This window comes from Mauremys reevesii, linkage group 1, assembly GCF_016161935.1.
Source record: "Mauremys reevesii isolate NIE-2019 linkage group 1, ASM1616193v1, whole genome shotgun sequence".
Classification (NCBI taxonomy): Eukaryota; Metazoa; Chordata; order Testudines; family Geoemydidae; genus Mauremys; species Mauremys reevesii.
In genome coordinates, this window is record NC_052623.1 from 180,449,178 (window position 1) to 180,473,458 (window position 24,281).

Here is a 24,281-nt window from a genome sequence, read left to right on the forward strand (position 1 = left end):
CCACGGTGGCCACATTTGAGAAAAATTTAGATTAAAAATTATTATTGAAATGGAGCCCTAGAAAAATAATGCCCACATGATTCTTCTTTTCTTTCAGGTCTTGACCCAGCTGGCCCTTCATTCAGTGGGAAACCACCAAATGAGAGATTGGATCATACAGATGCACAGTTTGTTGACATCATTCATACTGATATAGATGGTAATGACATAGCTTATACTTTCCTGCTTGAGTTTAGGAGGAAATATACAACATGGAATGCAGGAGTAGGAAAGAGGAGGAGAGAAAGCCAATTAGGAGCATCTAAGTAATGTTGCTCTGGTTCAGACTGATAAACAGGAGCAGTTCTGAGTTGTTGCTATCTAAGGGTCTGATCCCATTGTACTCAATGGGAGTCTTTCCATTGACTTTACTGGCATTAAATAAGTCCCTGTGTGCCTGTTCAAACTGAAAATGGAATTCATTTTAGAGATGAAGGGCTCAATCCTTCTGTTCTTATATGAAGGGTTTGGTTGTCATCAGACTATTTTGAGCGACCTAATTCAGCTCTAGATCCAAAACTAATTAGTATCAGAACTTTTTTAATTTAAAAAGTCAACAAATGTGTAGGCCAGATGATTCACTCCCACACAACTCTGCTTTTGTTCATAGGACACTATTTTCTAGTAATTTATGTCTATATTATTCTAGTAAATGCACTTTGAAGGAAGAAGAATTCATGCAGTCTCCCCAGAAAATCAAAATATGTGTAAATATAATGGGTCAATTCACACTGGGTTCTTTGTAGGCTAGTTAAGCATTAAGATAATTTGTGCAATGCTCACATCATGTCCATACACGCATCTAGAACTGTGAACACTTGAATTTGACCCCGTAGTATTATTCTGTCATATAGGCAACTACCACTCCCATTGACTTCTGTGGAGGATGGACTTTAACTGAGGATGGATTTAGAGCCACTATCCTGAGCAGAATCCTGAGCAGAACCACATTAGTGTAATGCTGAAATCAAGATTTTCATCATACAAAAAAAAATCAAGAAAGTCAGTCAGGATTTCCATAATTCTGCCAAGAATAATTAGTTCCGATGATTTTTAAGAACACAAAAAGGCTCTCATCTCTGTCCTTTGGTCATATGTATCACAATAGGGTCTCAATAATAATATTAATAATTAAAATTAATGTATTGACTTACATATTAAGACATATTAAAACATTAATATTTAAAGCATCTTGACCTGGTAAACTAAGATCATATGCAGTAAAATGAATAAGCATAGTAGAACCTTAGCATTATGAACACCTCGGGAATGGAGATTGTTCGTAACTCTGAAATGTTCGTAAATCTGAACAAAATGTTATGGTTGTTCTTTCAAAAGTTTATAACTGAACATTAAGTTAATACAGCTTTGAAACCTTACTATGCAGAAGAAAACCAACTTTCCCTTTATATTTTTAGTAGTTTACTTTTAACACAGTATTGCACTGTATTTACTTTTTTTTTTGTCTCTGCTGCTTCCTGATTGTGTACTTTCAATTTCAAATTAGGTGTGTGGTTGACCAGTTCAGTTCAGAACGCTGGTGTTCATAACTCTGAGGTTCTACTGCATACATGTATGTTTAAAGTATATGGATCTATTCCAAAGCCCACTAAAATCAGTGAGAGTCTCTGAGAGGGTAGGAAGGCTGGAAGGTCAGTTCCTTTCCATTCTGCTACATTGTATTCAGGTCTGCTAGTTTGTCTCAGGGCTCAGTGTTATGAGCATAGAATGAAAATCCCTAATTGAACTAACATGGGTGCAGAATTTTGATTGCTGAGGCAAACCAGAGCTCTGAATTTCCTGATCTTTGTGCAATTAAAATCCCTACCACAACACTATGTAAACATAGGGTTCTAGTCTTCTTTCATTCCATGCATGGCAATCTCATTGGTGTCAATGGGGGTCCTGTGCAAACATCTGGTTAGCATATAGCCCACTGATTTCTGCATAGTATTACTTTTGTTTTTAAAGAAAATAACATGATTAAAAGGAAAAAAAGTGCAACTAGAAAAAAAGGAACATACTCAGTTTGTCTCAGTAGGAGTGAAGAGCAAGAGGAAAATAAGCTCCAGAAACTTTTATTTACCTTTAAGACTGTTTCAGGGCAACGACCCACCAGTGTGGTGCCTCCTGCTGGTTGTCCAGTGAATTAGCTCTTTTCCAGCTTCGGAGCTCCCTCTGCCAGCTGATGTCTCGCCTGCCACTGGCCCCCAAGTCCCTCCTGGACCCCGGTGCCCTTTGCCAAGGGGGTTCCACCCACCACAGTACCCCCTCTGTCTGGGTCTCCCCTCCCAGGGGAACCCCCAACCCTCTATCCCCACCTTGCCTCAGTGGCTACTGCTAGTCTCCATCTAGCCCCCGCTCACTGGGGCAGACTGCAGTCTGTATACCACTCATCGGCAAGGCTGCCTTTACCTATCTCTGGGCTGCCCCCCTGCAGCCCCAGTACCTTTTTGGCCTTCTTAGCAAGGCCTGCAGCCTGGGGTTTTACTAGGCTGGAGCTCCCTAGCTCCCTCTGCCCTTCCCCAGCACTGCTCCACCTCAGGTACCCTTCTCAGCTACCAGGCAGCCAGGTCCGTCTCTCTCAGGAATCTAGAGAAAGAGTGTGTGTCAGCCTCTTGCCCCTCAGCCCTCTCATAGGGCCAGCTGTGGTCTGACTGGGGCATGGCCCCACCTGTGGCTGCTTCCCCCAATCAGCCTAGCTTTTCCCCCGCTGCAGCCCTCTCCCAGAGCTGTTTTAAGCCCTTCAGGGCAGGAGTGGGGTGACCCCTACAATGCCTTATTAAACATTATTGTGTAATTACAAAGAATCATTTGAAAATTCCATTCATGTATTTTATTACCTCAGATGTTTTTACTTTAGTTCTAGGCTTCAGGGAACCTTTAGGACATATCGATTTCTATCCAAATGGAGGAGCAGATCAGCCTGGCTGTCCACAAACACTGTTTAGTGGTAAATAAAGATATGTTCATTTTAATTCAGAAAAGAGCATGGCAGAAGATGTATACAGTTAATCAACTAAGGTTTGGTAAGGCAAAACTGAAATCAGTGGGGCTTGCATGTATAGAACTGTTGGGATAGCTGAGCCCAGTGTATTCTTTTTCTTTCCCACTCTGCTACTGGATGAATAAGAATTAGTCCATGCACACTGCTACCTAGATTTTGACCAAAATACCTGCTGTATCTTATTACTTACAATGTATACAGTGTGTGTAAGATGCTTACTATCTTTGTATATGTGTATATAGTCATGCCAGGGGAGGAATGAGAGGCTGGGGGTACAGCAGTTGTACAACGTCCTTCTCCGAGAGTTTACATTGAAAAGGTGATATAATGTTAAAGTCTGCAGCTGTATTGCCTTTCCACAGACCCTTTCTGCAGTGGGGACCTCCCTGTTAAGAGGGATGTCTATTCGGCAGCTCTGACTAGGGAGAGTTCCTGGTAGAATGGCTACAGCAGAGCCCCACTGCCAAGAGTAATGTGGGACCACAAGGGACCAGAACTGCTGTGGCGGGCCCTGTGTGGATGGCCCTGGATACTTGAGAATCCTTTAGGATTCCTGGACATCTGCAGTGTTATGGAAAGGTCCTACAGCCTAGTTTGTGGGGAGAGAGGAACTTGCACCCCAGAAGAACAGCATGGGGGAAATCTTGATAAGGAGATGCTCCCAGAAGGTCTTTCTCCCTGAGCTTCCTCTCATGTGAGGGGCAATTTGGCCCATTTTGACTTGGGCCTATGTTTAATCCCAATAACTCTGTAAATTTTGCAAGAGGGCTCAGTACAATACTTGTTCTATGTACACTGCCCCTTTGTTCAGCAACTGTATACTCTAGCTCCTCCTTAATTTCTCATCTTTTATTTTTGGATAGGTATAAATCCATTCCTCACCTTTGAAAGCTGGTAGCCAAATACACCACAGGTCAACCTTCTCCCTCAGCAGTAGGGAATAATTTAGTCATTAGCAAGAACTGAAATGGGATTACCATATATACTCATTCATAAACCGAATTTTTTTAGTAAAAAAGGGAAGCACCAGAGAAGGGGGTCGGCTTATGAACGAGTATAGAGAGGGAAAGGTGGGACACAGCCCCTCCCCCCAACAGAGGGAGCAAGGAGAGGCAGCACAGCCAGCAGAGCCAGAAGGGAAGAGGCAGGGCCAGAGTCTCTCCACTTCTGGCCACGCTGCTCTCCCCCCAGCCTCCAAAGCAGCAGCAGCTCTGCGGCTGGCAGGTTGCAGCTGTGCCACTTGGCCCCACCCCCCCAGAGCAGGCTGTGGCCACACTGCCGGAGCGTGCTGCAGCTGTGCCGCCCGGCCCAGCTCACTGGAACATGCTGCAGCCGCGCCGCCCGGTCTGGCCCGCCGGAGCAGGCTGCGGCCGTGTGGCACAACCTGCTGGAGCAGCTCCAGCCGGGTCAGAGACATCCTCCCCTGGCCCTCCCCAGATAAGGTAGGAGGGGAGGGGATGGGGAGAGTGTGGGGGTCCCAGGCTAGGGGTGGGGTCATGTGGAGGGTGGTCACGGGGGTTACTCCCCTGACTTCCAGCTTCTCCCCCGCAAAAAATGTCCTCACCAGTTGCTGCCTCGGCCCGTCAGGGTAAACAGTTGGCACGCCAGGGCACTTTGTTTACTGAGGTTTACCTCCGTGCCTGCAGATGCTCGAGGTAAACAAACCATCTCGGACCACCAGCGGCTTATCCTGATGGCCTGGGAGCCAACGTTTGCTGATCCCTGAATTATAGGGTTGGTTTATGAACGGGTTATAAAAATTTTCCATTTTTACTTATCCATCTTGTGGGGGTCAGCTTATAAACAAACTGGCTTATGATTGAGCATATATGGTATTTTGTTGTGTGGCTAATATTGTTTCTCTTTAGGAAACGATATAAAATAAAATAAAAAAAATAGATGGAGATATACCTAACTCATCGAACTGAAAGGGACCCCAAAAGGTCATAGAGTCCAGCCCCCTGCCTTCACTAACAGGGCTAAGTACTGATTTTGCCCCATTTCCTTAAGTGGCCCCCTCAAGGATTGAACTCACAACCCTAAATTTAGCAGGCCAATGCTCAAACCACTGAGCTATATTAAGTACATATTCCTTCCATCTTTAATTTTTCTTTTTTAATTAAAGGAGCTGAGTTTTTTAAATGTGATCATCAGAGATCTGTTTTCTTGTTCCTGTCATCCTTGAGATGGAGTTGCAACATAACAACATACCCTTGTGATTCATACTTGGATTACAAGAATGGAAAATGTGCCAACTGTGAAGCTTTTCAACCAATGCCATGTCCAGTACTGGGTAAGAGTTACATGGTGGTGTCTGTTTTGTAAGTTGGAAGGAGAAATAATGTATTGGTGACTTTTTCATAGCAGTTTCGTCATTGAAAATAGCTGTTTCTCAGGTAGTTTAGACTTTGTATCCATATTGCAGCCTTCTGTAAATATTACAGGAGACATTTACAGGATCTGTGGAAAGGTGTTGCTTGCAGAACTACCTAGCATCTAAAAATAGCCTAAAGTGTTAATGCTATGACTGCTTCTTTAAAGGCCTCTAGATTCATTGCAGGGGTTAAATCCATATAAACTTTCTTCAGTGGGCTTACTAGTCCAAAACAGAGGCAGGCAACAAAAATAATTAGAATCATGTAGAAATGTAAGGTTAGGGAGAGATTGAAGAGATTGAGACAGTTTCATTTAGAGAGGAGATGAATAAGAGGGGCATGATAGAAATATGCATAATAATAAATGGTAAAGAAGTTAAATCAGGCATACTCATGTACCCTCTTTCATAGCACAAGAATAAGGAGACAATTAATGAGACTGACTGGCAACAAATTAAAAAACGGGCAAAATGGAAATACTTTTTATCCTAGAGTTTAATAGGATTCAGAGTGGATTAAACATTTATAAGATAAAATATCCACAAATACATTACACAGGATAAAAAACCCAACATTCTTAGGAAGCATATCAGCCCTCATAATTCAGTGATAAGATAACTGATAATTTATGGGAAGAACAGGAAGAAACTTAACCTATGGACCTTTTCCTTAATTGTTCAGTAGGAGGTTTCTTACGTCTTCCTCTGAAGCAGTTGGTAATGGCCACTTTTGGAATAAGATACTAGACAAGATGGTCCCCTGCTCTAATCCAGAATGACAATTCTTATGATCTTAGTATAGCAGGAGAAGTATGTTAAGTGGCCTACTGAAGACTGAAAGGATATATATTATCTATTGGACTGGCTGGATTATTTTCATGTTTTCCAAATCAGTTTTCTTTCCCAATTAATGCGCTGAAAAATTATGATAAAATTTATAACCTTCAGTAATTTGCTCTTTTGTATTTGTGGCTATTTTGCTTAGTACTCTAATGTTGAATTTATAAAATTTGTATTTCAGGTTATTTTGCTGATAAGTGGAAAAACTATTTAATCCAAAAAGACCCTCCGGAGACAAGGGCTTATTTTGATACCTCAGGCCAAGAACCATTCTGCAGTAAGTGACTGACCATGCATTACTTTTTTACACTTACCAAACTTGTCGCTGATTATTAACTGATCCAGAAGAGATGAAATGTTCTTGATTAAATTTTGAACATTGCCACTATATGACTTGTAAAATACTATAATTAAAAGAAGCTAAACAGTCAGCGAAGTGTCAGTTTATAGAATGGGGAAAGGAGAGGGATGATCTGGCCAGAATAGTAAGCAATGAGTGAGCTGAACAGGAAAGAGAAATAAATGCAGCTGCATTGGATATGGAGAAAGATGGGCTGTTAGGAGGGAAAGGGGAGCCAGAGAGCTAGGCTAGTTAGTTACTGAGGAGAGGCTGGGTGAGAGAACTTGCTTAGGTGGGAAAGGAAGGGAACATGGTTGTACTGCAAAACACATGTAGCGGAACAAAAAGCCCTGACACAACTGGGCACAGAAAAGTACTAATACGCAAGAACCAACAGAGAAATTAGACCAATAAATGAGTCAGGAGAGCAGGGTAATTACTGAGTGAAACCTATGGTAATCCCTAGGAATTCGAAAAGGAAAAAAAGGGTACTGAGGAAACCAATAAACAAAAGAGACTATGAAATAAACAAAAGAGATAAATCAAACTAAAAACCCAAAACACACATAGGGAAAACAAACTTAAAACATTTATATAAAGTGAGACTTGTTTTTGGAGCAAAGAATATTAAAAAAAAACAAAATATACAAAACAGTTTTAATTGAATTTAGTGCTCAAAAGATATATAACAACCCCAAATAGTTTCTTTTCCTCTGATTATTCACACAATAGCTACTGTATTGGCAGCCATAATGCAATCCAATTTCCTCCAACATTCTGGCAATATACCTCAACTATTTTCCGGAAGTGTAATGCTTTACAACATTCTCATTCACTGTCTCTGGAGGCTGCCAACAAAGATGGCAGTTCGAGTCTGACCCCTCATTCCTTTGTCAGGCAGAGCTCCCACTGAAGTGAATAGAAGTTTTGGCTGAGCAATGGAATACAGGATCAAACTCTTAACAGCAATAGTGCTGGTTGTTTTGTGATGTTGATGATCTGTAATGGGGTATCCTGGCCCTTTAGGCCTAGAGGAGGCCAGAAAACCCTGTTTCAGGGACATTAGAACTAGAAAAGGAGAAGGTAGTGGTCAAAGCCAGAAGAGAGAGGAAGGAGTCCCAGGGAGTTAGTAGCTGGATGGGGAAAACCCAGGACACTAAGGTATCTGGACTCAGGAGCCCTGTGGTATAGAGTGGGGCATGGTGCCCCTGTCTCCCCACAGATCCAGAGGAGCTCTCAGTAGGACAGCAGTATATATGCTGCCATCTCCCTCAGACGCTTGCAAGGGAGACACTGGCAGGAGAAGGAAGTCAAAGCTAGAACGCTGAACTCCTAGTAGGAAAGGCTGCGAGTGGCAGACTGATGAGGAAACAGACTGAGACAGAGGAAAAGCTCCAAATACGGTAGAAAAGCCAGAGCAGAGTATGAACTTTTAGGTAGTGGTGAAGGGTATTATTTGGGGAGGGTTGAAGACTGTTGTTGGACTGTTTTTGTGAGTAAACAGGCCCCAAAGGGAGAGTGGGACTAGCCACAAAATAGATTGGGGGTATGTCTACACTACGAAATCAGGTTGATTTTATAGAAGTTGATTTTTTAGAAATCGATTTTATACAGTCAATTGTGTGGGTCCCCACTAAGCGCATTAAGTCGGCGGAGTGCGTCCACAGTAGCGAGGCTAGCATCGACTTTTGGAGCACTGCACTGTGGGTAGCTATCTCACAGTTCCTGCAGTCTCCGCTGCCCATTGGAATTCTGGGTTGAGGTCCCAATGCCTGATGGGGCAAAAACATTGTAGCGAGTGGTTTTGGGTACATGTCGTCAGGCCCCCCCTCCCTCCCTCTTTCCATGAAAGCAACAGCAAACAATTGTTTCTCGCCTTTTTTCCTGGGTTACCCATGCAGACGACATACCACGGCAAGCATGGAGCCCACTCAGCTCACCGTCACTGTACGTCTCCTGGGTGTTGCTGGCAGACGCAGTACTATATTGCTACACAGCAGCAGCTCCTTGCCTTCACGGCAAAAGATGGTGCAGTACGATTTCTAGCCATCATGGTGGCTAGAAATCGTGGGTGCTCTTGGCCGACCTTGGTGAGGTCAGTCAGGGGCACCTCGGCAAACATGGGTGCACCTGGCAGACCTCAGTGAGATCAGTCAGGTGTGCCTGGACATAAATAGGAGTGACTCCAGGTCATTCTCTTCTTTAAGTTTTGTCTCATGGAGATTCAGTTCTGCCTGAATATAATGCAAGCTGGAGGCTTCTGCCTCAGGCTTCTCTCCCAGCCGGCAGCACCGCGCGGTTGCATCTACCCCAGCCTACCCCTTGCTCCCATGGCTCATGAAGCCTGGACAGTAGTAAGGAGAAGTTCAACTATAGGCTGAGCAAGTGCAGAATCATGGTAGAATGTGCCTTTGGACATTTAAAAGCTTGCTGGCGTTGTTTGCTACTACTGTTTGCAATTAGAAGAGCACAGCAAGGCGCGCTGCGTATCACAGAGGGTTTGAAAACCAATTTCATGACTGGCCAGGCTTCAGTGTGACAGTTGAGTGTGTTTCGCCTTGATGTAAACCCACTGCCTTTCTTGATTTTAATTCCCTGTAAGCCAACCCGGTAAGCCGTGTCGTCAGTCGCCCCTCCCTCCGTGAAAGCAATGGCAGACAATCGTTTCGCACCTTTTATCCGCAGAGATGCCATACCATGGCAAGCGTGCAGCCCGCTCAGCTCAGCTGCCAATCTTGTGTCCTGGATGCTGCTGGTAGCAGATAGTGCAGTAGGACTGCAAACTGTCGTCTTCGAACAACCGCTTCCGCTGCCATTCTGCTCTCCTGCTCTGGCAGCAGACAGTGCAGTAGGGCTGCAAACCATCGTCATCAAATGACTGCTTCCGCTGCCACTCTGCTCTCCTGCTGACACCATACCACAGCAAGCATGGAGCCCACTGAGATCACCGCAGCAGTTATGAGCACATTAAACACCACGCGCACTATCCTGCAGTATATGCAGCACCAGAAACTTCAAAAGCAGGCGAGGAGGTGACAGCAGGGTGGTGATGAGAGTGATGAGGACAAGGACACAGACTTCTTTCAAAGCATGGGCCATGGCAATGTGGACATCATGGTGGTAATAGGGCAGGTTCATGCCGTGGAACACTGATTCTGAGCCTGGGAAACAAGCACAGACTGGTGGCACCACATAGTGTTGCAGGTGTGGGATGATTCCTAGTGGTTGCGAAACTTTTGCATGCATAAGGGCACTTTCATGGAACTTTGTGACTTGCTTTCCCCTGCCCTGAAGCGCCAGAATACCAAGATGAGAGCAGCCCTCACAGTTCACAAGCGAGTGGCGATAGCCCTCTGGAAGCTTGCAACACCAGACAGTTACCGGTCAGTCGGGAATCAATTTGGAGTGGGCAAATCTGCTGTGATCCAAGTAGCCAGCATGATCACTGAGCTGCTGCTATCAAGGGTAGTGACTCTGGGAAATGTGCAGGTCATAGTGGATGGCTTTGCTGCAATGGGATTCCTTAACTGTGGTAGCGTGATAGACAGAACGCATATCCATATCTTGGGACCGGAGCACCAAGGCAGCGAATACATAAACCGAAAGGGGTACTTTTCAATGCTGCTGCAAGCATTGGTGGATCACAAGGGACATTTCACCAACATCAACGTGGGATGGTTGGGAAAGATACATGATGCTCGCATCTTTAGGAACTCTGATCTGTGTGAACAGCTGCAGCAAGGGACTTACTTTCCAGACCAGAAAATAACCACTGGGGATGTTGAAATGCCTATAGTTATCCTTGGGGACCCAGCCTACCCCTTAATGCCATGGCTCATGAAGCCATACACAGGCAGCCTGGACAGTAGTTAGGAGCTGTTCAACTATAAGCTGAGCAAGTGCAGAATGGTGGTAGAATGTGCATTTGGACATTTAAAAGTGTGCTGGTGCAGTGTACTGACTCGGTTAGACCTCAGCGAAACTGATATTGCCATTGTTATTACTGCTTGCTCTGTGCTCTACAATCTCTGTGAGAGTAAGGGGGAGAAGTTAATGGCAGGGTGGGAGTTTGAGGCAAATCGTCTGGCCACTGATTACGCATAGCCAGACACCAGGGCAGTTAGAAGAGCACAGCAGGGCACGCTGCGCATCAGAGAAGCTTTGAAAACCAGTTTAATGACTGGCCAGGGTACGGTGTGACAGTTCTGTTTGTTTCTCCTTGATGAAAACCCGCCCCCTTGGTTCATTCTACTTCCCTGTAAGCCAACCGCCCTCCCCTCCCCCCTTTGTTCACCGCTTGCAGAGGCAATAAAGTCATTGTTGTTTCAAATTCATGCATTCTTTATTAATTCATCACACAGATGGGGGGATAACTGCCAAGATAGCCCGGAGGGGTGGAGGAGGAGGGAAGCACCGGGTGGGGTAGTGGAGGAGGGGAGGAGGGAAGGACAAGGCCACACTGCACTTCAAAACTTATTGAATGCCAGCCTTCTGTTGCCTGGGCAGTCCTCTGGGGTGGAGCGGTTGGGTGCCCAGAGCCCCCCGCCCCACTGTGTTCTTGGGTATCTGGATGAGGAGGCTATGGAACGTGGGGAGGAGGATGGTTGGTTACACAGGGGCTGCAGCGGTGGTCTGTGCTCCTGCTGCCTTTCCTGCACCTCAGCTATACACCGGAGCATATCAGTTTGATCCTTCATTAGCCTCAGCATTGCTTCCTGCCTCCTCTCATCACGCTGATGCCACCTATCATCTTGATCCCGCCACCTCTCCTCTTGCTCCTACCACCTGTCCTCTCGTGCGTCCCTCCTGTCTTCGCATTCATTTTATGCTTTCCTGTACTCTGACGTTGTCTGCCTCCACGCATTCTGCTGGGCTCTTTCAGTGTGGGAGGACTACATGAGCTCAGAGAAAATTTCATCACGAGTGTGTTTTTCTTGCCTTCTAATCTTCACTAGCCTCTAGGACGGAGATGATAGGGGGAGCATTGAAACATATGTAGTTGCGGGAGGAAAAAAGGGAGAGTAGTATTTAAAAAGACACATTTTAGAGAACAATGGATAGACTCTTTCACAGTGAGCCAAGCTGTTAACATTACATAGAGCATGTGCTTTCTTTTCAAGGTTGCAATTGCCTCTTATATTGAGAGCCTGCCGGTTTGGTGTGAGAAATCACACACGCAGGGCTGGCGGGCAACAGAATTCTGCTTGCAGGCAGACATTGTAAGCCACAGTCTTTTGGTTTCTTTAACCTTCATAACATGTGGGAATGGTTTCAAACAGCAGCACCCTCGTTTCCCATACCAAGCACCCATTGGGTTGGCCATTTAAAATGGGTTGGCCATTTAAAAGGAGGGGCTGCAGTTTTCAGGTTAACATGCAGCACAAACCCAACTAACCCCCCTTTCCCCCCAAATCTCTGGGATGATCGCTTCACCCCTCCCCACACCGCGTGGCTACCAGGGGGGATGATTTCTGTTCAGCCACAGGCAAACAGCCCAGCATGAATGGCCACCTCTGAATGTCCCCTTAATAAAATTCCCCTATTTCAACCAGGTGACCATGAATGATATCACTCTCCTGAGGATAAACAGAAAGATAAAGAACAGATGTTGCTTGAATGCCAGCAAACACCGGGACCATACGCTGCCATGCTTTGTTATGCAATGATTCCAGACTACGTGCTACTGGCCTGGCATGGGAAAGTGTCCTACCATGGCTGACGGAATAAGGCCGCCCTCCCCAGAAACCTTTTGCAAAGGCTTTGGGATTACATCCAGGAGAGCTTCGTTGAGATGTCCCTGGAGTATTTCCGCTTCATATCCATACACGTTAACAGACTTTTCTGGTAGCTGTACTGGCCGTGAATGCATCCCAAGTCTTCAGGGCAAATTAATCATTAATCACCCTTGCTTTTAAACCATGTATTATATTTACAAAGGTACACTCACCAGAGGTCCCTTCTCTGCCTCCATGGTCCGGGAGCCCACCTTGGGTGGGCTGGGAGGGTACTGGCTCCAGGGTGATAAACAGTTCCTGGCTGTCAGGGAAAATGGTTTCTCCGCTTGCTTGTTGTGTGCTTTCTTCAACCTCCTCCTCCTCATCTTCCTCGTCCCCAAAATCCGCATCCCTGTTGCGTGAGAATCTATTGACGGAGTCCACGCACAGGGGTGGGGAAGTTGTCAGGGTACCCCCTAGAATGGCATGTGGCTCATCATAGAAGCGGCATGTCTGAGCCTCTGACCCGGAATGGCTGTTTGCCTCTCTGGTTCTTTGGTAGGCTTGCCTGAGCTCCTTAAGTTTCACGTGGCACTGCAGCTGGTCCCTGTTATAGCCTCTGTCCTTCGTGCCCTTGGAGATTTTTTCAAATATTTGGGCATTTTGTCTTTTGGAATGGAGTTCTGATAGCACGGATTCCTCTCTCCATACAGTGATCAAATCCAGTACCTCCTGTTCGGTCCATCCTGGAGTACTTTTGCAATTCTGGGACTCCATGGTCACCTCTGCTGATAAGATCAGCATGGTCACCACACTGGCCAAACAGGAAATGAAATTCAAAAGTTCGCAGCACTTTTCCTGTCTACCCGGCCAGTGTATCTGAGTTGAGAGTGCTGTCCAGAGTGGTCACAATGGAGCACTCTGGGATAGCTCCCAGAGGCCGATACCATCGAATTGCATCCACACTACCCCAAATTCAACCCTTGTCGGGGAGGAGTACAGAAATCTATTTTAAGAGCCCTTTAAGTTGACAAAAATGGCTTCGTCATGTGTATGGATGCAGGGTTAAATCAATCTAATGTTGCTAAATTCGACCTAAACTCATAGTGTAGACCAGGGCTGGGTAAAGTTCATAAGAGGTTCAGAGGAGGAGAAGGAGGGTATGTCTACACTACAGGATTATTCTGATTTTACAGAAACTGTTTTTTAAAACAGATTGTATAAGTTGAGTGCACGCGGCCACACTAAGCACATTAATTCGGCGGTGTGCATCATGTACCGAGGCTAGCGTTGATTTCCGGAGCATTGCACTGTGGGTAGCTATCCCGTAGCTATCCCATAGTTCCCGCAGTCTCCCCCGCCCCTTGGAATTCTGGGTTGAGATCCCAATGATGGTGGGGCAAAAACAGTGTTGCGGGTGATTCTGGGTAAATGTCGTCACTCAATCCTTCCTCCGTGAAAGCAACGGCAGACAATCATTTCACGCCCTTTTTCACCTGGATTGCCCTGGCAGACGCCATAGCATGGCAACCATGGAACCTATTTTGCCTTTTGTCACTGTCACCGTATGTGTACTGGATGCTGCTGACAGAGGCGGTACTGCAGTGCTACACAGCAGCATTCATTTGCCTTTGCAAGGTGGCAGAGACGATTACCATCCCTATTGCACCGTCTGCCATTGTAAATTGGCGATGAGATGATGGTTATCAGTCATTTTGCACCATTTGCATTTGGAAATGCGAATGGATGATGGTTATCAATCCTTTTGTACTGTCTGCTGCTGTAATGGGTGCTCCTGGCTGGCCTCGCTGAGGTCGGCCGGGGGCGCATGGACAAAAATGGGAATGACTCCCTGGGTCATTCCCTTCTTTATGTTTTGTCTAAAAATAGAGTCAGTCCTGCCTAGAATATAGGGCAAGTGTCAGAGCCCCAGAGATCCCACAGAAATGATGAGCTGCATGCCATTCTAGGGGGTGCCCTTGCAACAACCCCACTCATTGCTTCCCTCCTCCCCCAACCCTCCTGGGCTACCGTGGCAGTGTCCCCTCATTTGTGTGATGAAGTAATAAAGAATGCAGGAATAAGAAACACTGACTTTTAGTGGGATAAAATGAGGGGGAGGCAGCCTCCCGCTGCTATGATAGTCCAGGCAGTACAGAATCTTTTCTTTAGACATGGGGGGGGGGGGCTGATGGAGCTCAGCCCCCAGTTGCTATAATGAGGACGGTTACCAATCCTTTTGTACCATCTGCCAGGAATGACCAGGAGTCATTCCTATTTTTACCCAGGCGCCCCCAGCCGACCTCACCGAGGCCAGCCAGGAGCACTCACAGGCTGATGATGATGATGGCTACCAGTCATTTTGCACCATCTGCCACCGGGAAGGGGATGCTGGTGTTCAGCGCTGCAGCACCCCGTCTACCAGCAGCATGCAGTAGACATAGGATGACATTGAAAAAAGGCGAGAAACGATTTTTTTCCCTTTTCTTTCGCGGGGGGGAGGGAAGGCTGTAAATTGACGACATACACCCTGAAACACCCGGGAAAATGTTTTTGACCCTTCAGGCATTTGGAGCTCAGCCAAGAATGCAAATGCTTTTCGGAGACTGCGGGGACTGTGGGATAGCTGGCGTCCTCAGTACCCTCTCCCTCCCTCCATGAGCGTCCGTTTGATTCTTTGGCTTTCCGTTACGCTTCTCACGCAGCACTGTACTGAGTCCCTGCTGTGGCCTCTGTCTATCATAGCCTGGAGATTTTTTCAAATGCTTTGTCATTTCGTCTTCTGTAACGGAGCTCTGATAGAACAGATTTGTCTCCCCATCCAGCGATCAGATCCAGTATCCCCGTACAATCCATGCTGGAGCTCTTTTTGGATTTGGGACTGCATCGCCACCCGTGCTGATCAGAGCTCCACACTGGGCAAACAGGAAATGAAATTCAAAAGTTCACAGGGCTTTTCCTGTCTACGTGGCCAGTGCATCCGAGTTCAGATTGCTTTCCAGAGCGGTCACAATGGTGCACTTTGAATCTTATTATTTTCTGTTTCTATTTTGCAGTGTATTACTACTTTGTGGATTTTATTACTTGGAACAAAAGCATTAGGAGAGGTTTCATTAGAATTAAAATAACAGACAATGCTGGAAACACAATAGAATCAAAAATGAATAGGTAAGTCATGTTTTACTCAACAGGTTTTTTATCTTTTATTTATCTAAAGTTGCCTTACCTTGCAACCTTATCTCTATTGGGATAGATTAAAAAAAAGAAGAAAACCATTAAAAGTTCTGTTAATCGGGTAAATATAAGACAATCTTAGATAGTAGAGGATCAGTTGAGGTTTTTCTACTTTCGGGTAAAAATGAAAAGCCATACTATGTCTAGAAACTTATCATGGTCCCTTTCACTAACAGATCTAAAATAAAAATGGAGGGCACTATCATATAGAGTCAAAGTAGTCCGAGAATTAACACACTGAGGCAGTAACTGCTTACCAGTTATTTTAAGAAGTTTCTGAGCAGACTGTTTGTAGCTGTCAGTTCAATAGCAAGCTGTTTATTATTGAATGTAAAAAATGTTCTTAAAGAGTCTTTACCATTATACATGCAATAACAGTGCTGAATTAAGGCATTAGCAACTCAGATTTGTCTTGGCTTTCACAGATTTGTTAGAACCTAAAGACACTTTCATGTAATATGTGTATATAGGCTTTTTTCTCCTGCTACCTACATAGGTGTAAATTGGGAGTAACTTCATTGAAATCAGTGGAGTGACACTCAAAAAACTAGTGTGAGCTCAGAATTATGTCCTATATAAGTGACTTATATTATCTTATGCCTGACACATCTAGTGTTTCTCATCCAAAAATTGCAATGAACTTTATAAACATCAATTACTTTAATCTCTCAAGGTAGGTAAATAATTATTATTTTCCCCATTTTGAAGGGGAGGAAACAGAAGCACAGAAATTATGATCCTGCTGTTCAGAATCACAGAGTATACAAAAATGCGTATATTAATATGTACCTAATTTTGTGTGCACAGTTACCATGTTAACATACATAAATTGGGTAATTGTACACCTAATGGCCAGCGAGACATGTAATTAACCATTTTGTGTATGTAATTTTACAGTTTGTATGCACAGCTGTAGAAGTTGTCTATACAAAGTAGATACACCGTGGGCTATGTTTTATTGCAAGTGTAATTGCATATACCTGGTTTTGAAATTTAGTCCCTAAAAGAGTTGCCAAAGGTCTCACAGAAGTCTTTAGCAGAAGCAGAGGCAGAATAAAATCTAGGGGCCAGATTCTGGTTCTGGCTGCTCTGCACAGGGCATAGAGTATCAAGGGTGTGTGCATGTTAAAGATCACCTTTGAATTGCACAGATCCTATTGCACCTCTGTGCAGGGCTGATGCCCATGGGCTAGGTTAAAGCAGCCTAAGGGATGCTCTAATGTACACCAAATGAAAACTGTCTCACTGAGTTGATGACTCAGCCAGGGATCAGCATGGGACAATGGTATCCTGGTCTCATCTCCTCTGGCCATACCTCTTTTTCTGAACCCTTTGCTAGCTCTGTCCTACAGGAGAATCCTCCTTACACTGTGGCAGTGGTCCCTGGTCAGTAACAGCAGGGTAAGGGCCAGTTTACACATGTAATGTGGTGTAAAGTGGATACATGTACCAGGGAATCTGGATCCAGATCTCCAGACTCCCAGTTCTAAACTTAACCACAAGTCAAGACATCTTACAAAGAGTAATTTTTTAATAAGAGTGCATCTGACTCAGATAACAATGTATTATACTTTCTCTCTAGTGAAGCTGCTACATTTCAGCAGTATAGACAAGCCAGTGTCTTTGTTGGATTTTATGAGGATTTTGACAAAATATCAAGAATTTCCTTGACTTTTTCTACAAGGACTCTAATAGGCCCAAAATATAAGCTCAGGATTCTCCGAATGAGGCTAAGATCCGCTACAGATCCAGGAAGGTAAGTGGACAATTGGTAAAAAGGATACTTGAAGATTAGATTAGATTGAGGTGTTTCTGGAAATTATTTATTGGGCTGCTTGTGGAAATTTGTGTATAATGCATAGTCCTAATACAAGCATATTGTTGTCACAACAAATTATATTCTTGTCTAAGACATAATTCATCCTGTGAAACAGTTGATTTGTGCATAAATATGAAGTACACATTCCATGTGTTGAGCATACATCCATTGTATATGCAAGTTCTGGGCCCATGCTGCTTACTTTGGCAGGATACTGCCATCCTTATGCAGTCACAATTAGTTCAAAGGACCACTCCTGTGAGTGAGTATGACCTGTGTCTCTAAAGTATGCAAGATTCAACCCTTTCCTGTAACAGACATTTTAAAACAGTATTTCAGCATTTTTCTGTCCTCAGCAGTATGTCTGTATATAGATTTTCTCACACGCACATACAGAACAAACCTGTTGACTTTAGTGTAGCTCCACGTGTGAGTAAGCAAATAGTTTGCCCCTGTTTGGATTCTACAGTACAAGAGCAAAACATGTATGCTGTGCTCATTGACACTGATAAGTATGTCTGATTTCAGTTTTAATGCTTAAATGCCATTTCCTAAGCTCCTTTAACTATTAATGTATTAATCAGTCCATAAAGTTGACAATATCCCAGTAGCCATTCATAAAATCTCCACAGATAACTGTACAGACACCATAACATTTAAACTTTGCCTTTCCGTCTTGTGAGAACAAACCATTCACTAGAATGTTGGTAGGAGGAGTTTACTTCACAATTTATCCTGCATTTAATGAAGCAACATTTTTGCATTTTAATGTATTGCACACACAAATGCCAAGTGCAGCAAAGGCAGAATTTCAAACAAAATATAATATGTGTTCCCACTCCAAGAAAATGAGTACTGAATGGAAAATATATACCATTGGAATTATGAGTCACTGACAAAAGTAAACTATTATGAATTAATAACAGTCCTAAATAACATACAGCTAAGAAGTCAGAACCTTGCTAATTTACTTGGAATCCCACGGCAAATTACTCTGTGCTGTTTTTGTTCTGTGCCTCATAGGATAGGTCTACACTGCAATTAGACACCTCTGGCTGGCCTGTGCCCGCTGATTCAGGCTCGTGGAGCTCAGGCTGAGGGGCTGTTTAATTGTGGTGTGCCCAAGCTCTAGGACCCTGCAAGATGGGAGGATTCCAAAGCTCGGGCTGCAGCCCAAGCCTATACAGCTACACTGCAATTAAACAACACCTTGGCTTGAGCCCCGTGAGCCCTCGTCAGATGGCCTGGGCCAGCCATGGTTGTCTAATTGCAGCATAGACATACCCTTAGAGGCACAAAATAAACCTTGCAGCCCAGGAAAAGTAAGGGCAAAGGTTACTTTAAGCCCCCTTTGTACCCTCCCAATTCTGTGCTGCTCTGAGGGCTGAACCCTGGGCGTAACAGCATACCTATGCTGCCTGTGGGTGGCGCTGCTGTCCTGAACCACTCTAGGACATAGCAGGGGAGGGGCCGGGGCAGGGGGAGACATACTCGTGGGGACGGAGGCCCCTGCAGGGCCTGGGGCAAATTGCCCCACTTGCCCCTCGCCCCCCGGTGGCCCTGGAGCTTGCAGCCCCCCCACCTTACCTTGCCGGCAGCCCAGAGCTCAGCTGAGCTGCCCAGATGCTGGCCATGCTGTGGCTCTGAGGGGTGGCGGAAGCGGGGGAGGGCCTGAGGGAGACATCCTCATGGGGCCAGGGGCCCCTGCAGGGCCCGGGCCAATTGCCTGACTTGCCCCCTTCCCTCTGGCCAGCCCTGGAGCTTGCAGCAGCCCCACTACCACCTTGCCGGGCCACTCAAAAAGCGGCAGCAGGACGACTCCCGAGCTCAGCTGAGCTGCCCAGCTGGTGCCGGCGGCTGGCCACGCTGCAGCTGGGGAGAAGCGGGGGAGAGGCCGAGGGAGCCTCAGCCTCCCCAGCTGGGAATCCTGGGAGCAAGAGGATGGTCCGGCCCGCAGACCGGAGTTCTTTGCCTCACCCCCCTGGCCCTTTAATAACTAGTTCTCCTCCAGTCTAATTTTAGCAATCGGTTCTTGGGAACCGGTGGGAACTGGCTCCAGCTTACCACTGGCTTCAGGGAATAAAATATGTCAAACAACATCTTGCCTGTAAAAAGAATAATGGGGATTGAAGATGAGGGTCATTTCCTGTGCGCAGATAGCAAGACAAAATGTGAAGCATGTAAGCAAAGAAATAGACAAGAAAAAAGGTTTTGATGTGCTGGCAGTTCCATGAATTTTCCAATTAAGATTTCATTTGGTGAGGTTTTGGGGAGCAGGACAGAGGGGGAATGAGCAAGATAATTCTTATTTTCTTTGTTATGGATTCCCAGTGTCTCTATTTCTAAAGGACTGTCTACAAAGCTTTTGTACCTCTTCAGCTATACCTATTTGAAACCAGTATAGCTAAAGGTGTACAACTCCCTAAAATGGACATTAGTTATATTGGTAGAAAGGTGCTTATACTGGTACAGCCTACTCCCATAAATTTAGGGGATAAGCTATATTGGTATTAGGCACATTTGTAGCAGCATAACTAACTGTATCCACACATGGGATTGTACTGATAGAACTATTTTGGTAAAAAAACCCACTTAATTGAAATAATTAAATCGGTTCAAAAACTGTGTAGACCAGGCCTAATTAGTATGATGAAGTATGTAGGGATTCTACTTTCAGGAGAGCTAGAATGATTTTACTTAAAAGCATTTATAGTGAGAGAGATTCTAAGACCTAAATTAATGTTGTAAATATTTTTCTATCCAACAACCGTAAAACAAGAGAACCATTTCATAAGGTTTATCAGCATCGAAGGTTTTTTTTTAAATTGAATAATCTGGTAGAGTAGGCAGACCATAAATAGACTGCCCAATCTCAGTCTTGCCTTGTGTTCTTATTTGTGGATTGCCAGAAGTTGGGACTGGATGACAGGAGATGGATCATTGGACAAATTGCCCATTCCTTTCATTCCCATTCATTCTGGCCCCTGAACTGGCCACTATCAGACAACAGGAATACTAGCTAAATGGGCGATTGGTCTGACCTAGTACGGCCATTCTTATGTTCTTGTTCATGCTTGGAACTCCCATTAATTTTACTATGAGTTGCACATGGTCCATTATTTTAATGTTAGGTTCCAGTACTGTCCTGTTTTCAGATGCATATAGCTTGGCAGTGAAAGAATTATATAATCTCCTTCCTCGCCCTCCAAAAATATTTAGTGTTTTTAAGTAAAATGTAAACAACAACAAAATACCAAACAAAAACAAAAACAAAAGGAGCAGCAGCACGGGAGCCAGCAACAGAGCTGAAAACAGGAGAATTTGAATGGAGCTCAGTTGAAGGAGAATTATTGTTTATTGACAGACTCAGCAGCAGCAGCTCCCTGCTACTTTCCCCTGGGCCATGATTAATTAGCTTCTGTGATAGTACAGCAGCGCCTAGAGACCCAAAGGGCAGGGCTGGACAGGTAAACACCAGGAGACAGCCCCTCTCCAAAGACCTTACAGGGAAGAACACAGACAAAGGGGCAGAGGCAGGTGAAGTGACTTGGGAGGCAAGCCCCTGTTCCTTAGGGACAGTGAGTGAATGAGTTCTTCGGAGATAGCTTGTGGCTTGCTTGCTGATTTCTTTTCTGTTATCAGGTTGCAGAGGCTGGTAGGGGGCAATGTTCTGAGAGAGAAGCAGAGTCTTGGATCACAGCAGGGCCGTGATTAGGCGGGCAGCCAAGCAGCCAGCCAGTGTCACAGGAACAAGCAATCAGAGTTGAAAACAGACGAGTTTGAGGGGAGAGCTGTTGGAAGGGAAGGGAGGCAAGTTCCTGTTCCTTAGAAGCAATGAGTGAGTTCTTGAGAGCTTGCTTGCTTACTTCTTTGGTTGCTGCTTTGTTTTCTGTTTGTAGAGACTGACAGGAGGCAGTGTGCTCACAGTGGAGCCTTGATTAGTGGGTTTATCAAAGCAGCCAGTCAGTGGTGCAGAAGCTGCAGCACAATAGCCAGCAAACAGAGCTGAAAACAGGGGAGTTTGGGTGGGTGTTTTTAAGGGGAGTTTATGGGAGTGAGTGTGGTTGTTTGAATTTGTGGAAGTTTTTTCCCCTTGACAGGAGCTTAGGTGTGAAGGCTATCACAGTGACAGAGGCAACTGTGGTAGTGACCTAAGGAATGGAAGAGACAAAATGACTGGGTGTGGAGCCCATGCGTCATACATTATCCTGAAGTGGGCACCTGAAAGGTGCTTTGTATGAAGTGTCGCCCGATAGGGCTGATGTAAAAGAAGAGTCGAGGTTTGGAGATGCAGGTAGAAACTATGGTTGAGCTTTGAAGATGATTTGAGCACATGATGGAGGGAAGGCGAGAGAAGGCTGAAGGAAAAACACAAGACTTACAGATGTAAGCTGGACTGGAGAACTATGAGGGTATATTGCTGGATGAGGAAAGTGGTCAGTAGAAGCATGAGACTATCCGAACCAGGCAGAGGAGAACCCCTGCTATTGAAGGTGAAATAGAGCTGAGGAACAGATTTGCTGAATTGGAAAATGAAGAAGGGGTGCAGCAGGCAGTAACAGAAGGTAGGAGGGTAAGGAAGAAGAGAAGAGGGGCTAGTCATACAGAAAGAGGGGAAGAGACAGTGGAGATAGCCAGTTTGGAGACCCAGAAGGATAGAGAATGACTCGCATAAGATTGCAAGTGAGAACAAAAGACAGAAAAAACAGGAGGAGGAAGGCTGGTGCACTGCACCATCCCAAGAAAGAGGCAGGTCTATGTGATTGTGGACTGTCTTCCAAAAATGGACAGGCCTGTCACCAGAGCTGATCCAGAGAACAGAAGTGTGTGCCAGGAGTTAAGATACAGCATGTGGGCCTGAGGCTGGAGAGGATCCTATTGGGAGCAGGAAAGAATCCACTGATGTTCACACGTGAAGGACAAAATGATACTGCTAGCTTCTCACTGGAATGCATCAAGGGAGACTTGCCAGGTTGGGGAAGATGCTTAAATAAGTGAAGGTTCAGATAATCTTCAGTGGGGTTCTGCCTGTCCCTAGAAGAGAAGAATTGAGGTGAGACAAGATTCTGATGATCAACAGATGACACGGGCAGTGGTGCTATAAGGAGGACTTTGGGATGTTCAACCACTGGGAGGCATTCACAAACAGAGGACTGTTCTCATGGGATGGGTTCCACGTGAGTAGGGACGGAAATAGACTTCTGGGATGGAGGCTGGCACAAATGATTAAAAGAGCTTTAAACTAGGAATTTGAGGAAGATGATTAGGAGATATTCATGTAATCTGCATGCCTGATTCTAATATTGAGCAGGAGGAAAATCAAGTAAGAGGATAGAGCAATGGAGAAAGGAACAGCAGACGGTAAGAGAATGGACATCAAGAGGAAAGATAGTGTCATTGGTATTACTGGCAGTAGAATTATTGAACCTAATCAGACAAGGAAGCTGGGTGAAGCCAAGCAGAAACAACTAAGATGTCTGTACACCAATGCAAGTTGTCTGAGTAACAAAATGAAGGAACTAGAAATACTGATGCAGGATTTGAAACCAGGTATTATAGGGATAACAGAAACATGATGGAATTGTAGTCATGACTGGAACACAGATATTGAAGGGTATGTGCGGGCCAGGAAAGACAGAAGTAAAGGTAAAGGTGATGGTGTAGCATTATATATTAATGATGAGGTAGACTGTAAAGAAATTAGAAGTGATGGAATGGATAAAATGCAGTCTGTTTGAGTCAAAATCATGTTGGTGAAGAAAGCTAAGAGGCCCCACTGGGATGGTGCTTGAGGTATGCTACAGACCCTCAGAATATGATTTGGGTATGGATAGAGACCTCTTTAATATTTTTAATGAAATAAATACTACTGGGAATTATGTGATTATGGGAGAGTTTAATTTCCCAGATATAGATTGGAGGATAAGTGCTACTAATAATGGTAGGGCCCAAGTATGCCTGGATATGATAGCTGATGGATTTTTTCACCAAATAGTCACTGAACCAAAAAGAGGTGATGCCATTTTAGATATGGCATTGGTAAGTAGCCAGACCTCACCGAAGAACTGGTTGTAGAGGAGAACCTTGGTTCGAGTGTTCATGAGCTAATTCCATTTAAACTAAATAGAAGGATAAAGAAAAATAGGTCTGAAATGAGGGTCCTTGATTTCAAAAGGGCAAACTTTTTTTTAAAAATAAGGGAATTAGTTAGGGAAGTGGACTGGACTGAAGAAACCAAGGATCTGAATGTGAAGGATGCTTGGAATTACTTTCAGTCAAAGTTGCAGAAACTATCTGAAGCCTACATCCCAAGCAAGGGGAAAATATTCATAGGGAAGGGTTGAAGACCAAACCAGATAAGCAAGCATCTCAGACTGGTTATTCAGAAAAAGCGGAAAGAAATGAAGCATCAGATGGATTAGCAAGGAAAGCTGTCTTTTGGAGGTCACTAAGTGTAGGGTAAAAGTGAGAACTGTCAAAAGCCAAGCAGAGCTGGACCCTGCAAAGGAAATTAAAACTAACAGTAAAAGGTTCATTAGCCATATAAATAAAAAGAAAACAAGGAAAGAAGTGGTACTGCTAAGCACTAAGGATGGGTGGAGATTAAAGATAATCTAGGAATGGCCCAACACCTAAACAAGTAATTTGCCTCAGTTTTTAATAAGGGTAATTAGAAGCTTAGGAGTAATGGCAGAGTGGCTAATGGAAATGAGGGTATGGAAGTAGAAATTACCACATCCAAGGTGGAAGTCAAACTCAAACAGCTCAATGGGACCAAACTGGGGGACCCAGATAATTTCTATTCTAGAATATTAAAGCAACTGGCACATGATATTGCAAAGCCAATTGCAAAGATTTTTAATGAATCCATAAACTTGGGGGTCATACCTATGATTGTAGAATTGCTAATATAC

General features: G+C 44.7%; 1 protein-coding gene across 1 annotated transcript in view; it reads left to right on the top strand.

Moving 5' to 3' along the window:
* Positions 1 to 24,281, top strand: part of LIPI (lipase I) — a 40,143-nt gene that overhangs the window by 11,001 nt on the left and 4,861 nt on the right. Inside the window, exons 4-9 of the mRNA XM_039520724.1 lie at positions 98 to 199; positions 2,903 to 2,992; positions 5,172 to 5,339; positions 6,442 to 6,537; positions 15,371 to 15,482; positions 17,131 to 17,304. Of these exons, the coding sequence (XP_039376658.1) occupies positions 98 to 199; positions 2,903 to 2,992; positions 5,172 to 5,339; positions 6,442 to 6,537; positions 15,371 to 15,482; positions 17,131 to 17,304 (742 nt within the window). The remainder of the gene's footprint in view (positions 1 to 97; positions 200 to 2,902; positions 2,993 to 5,171; positions 5,340 to 6,441; positions 6,538 to 15,370; positions 15,483 to 17,130; positions 17,305 to 24,281) is intronic.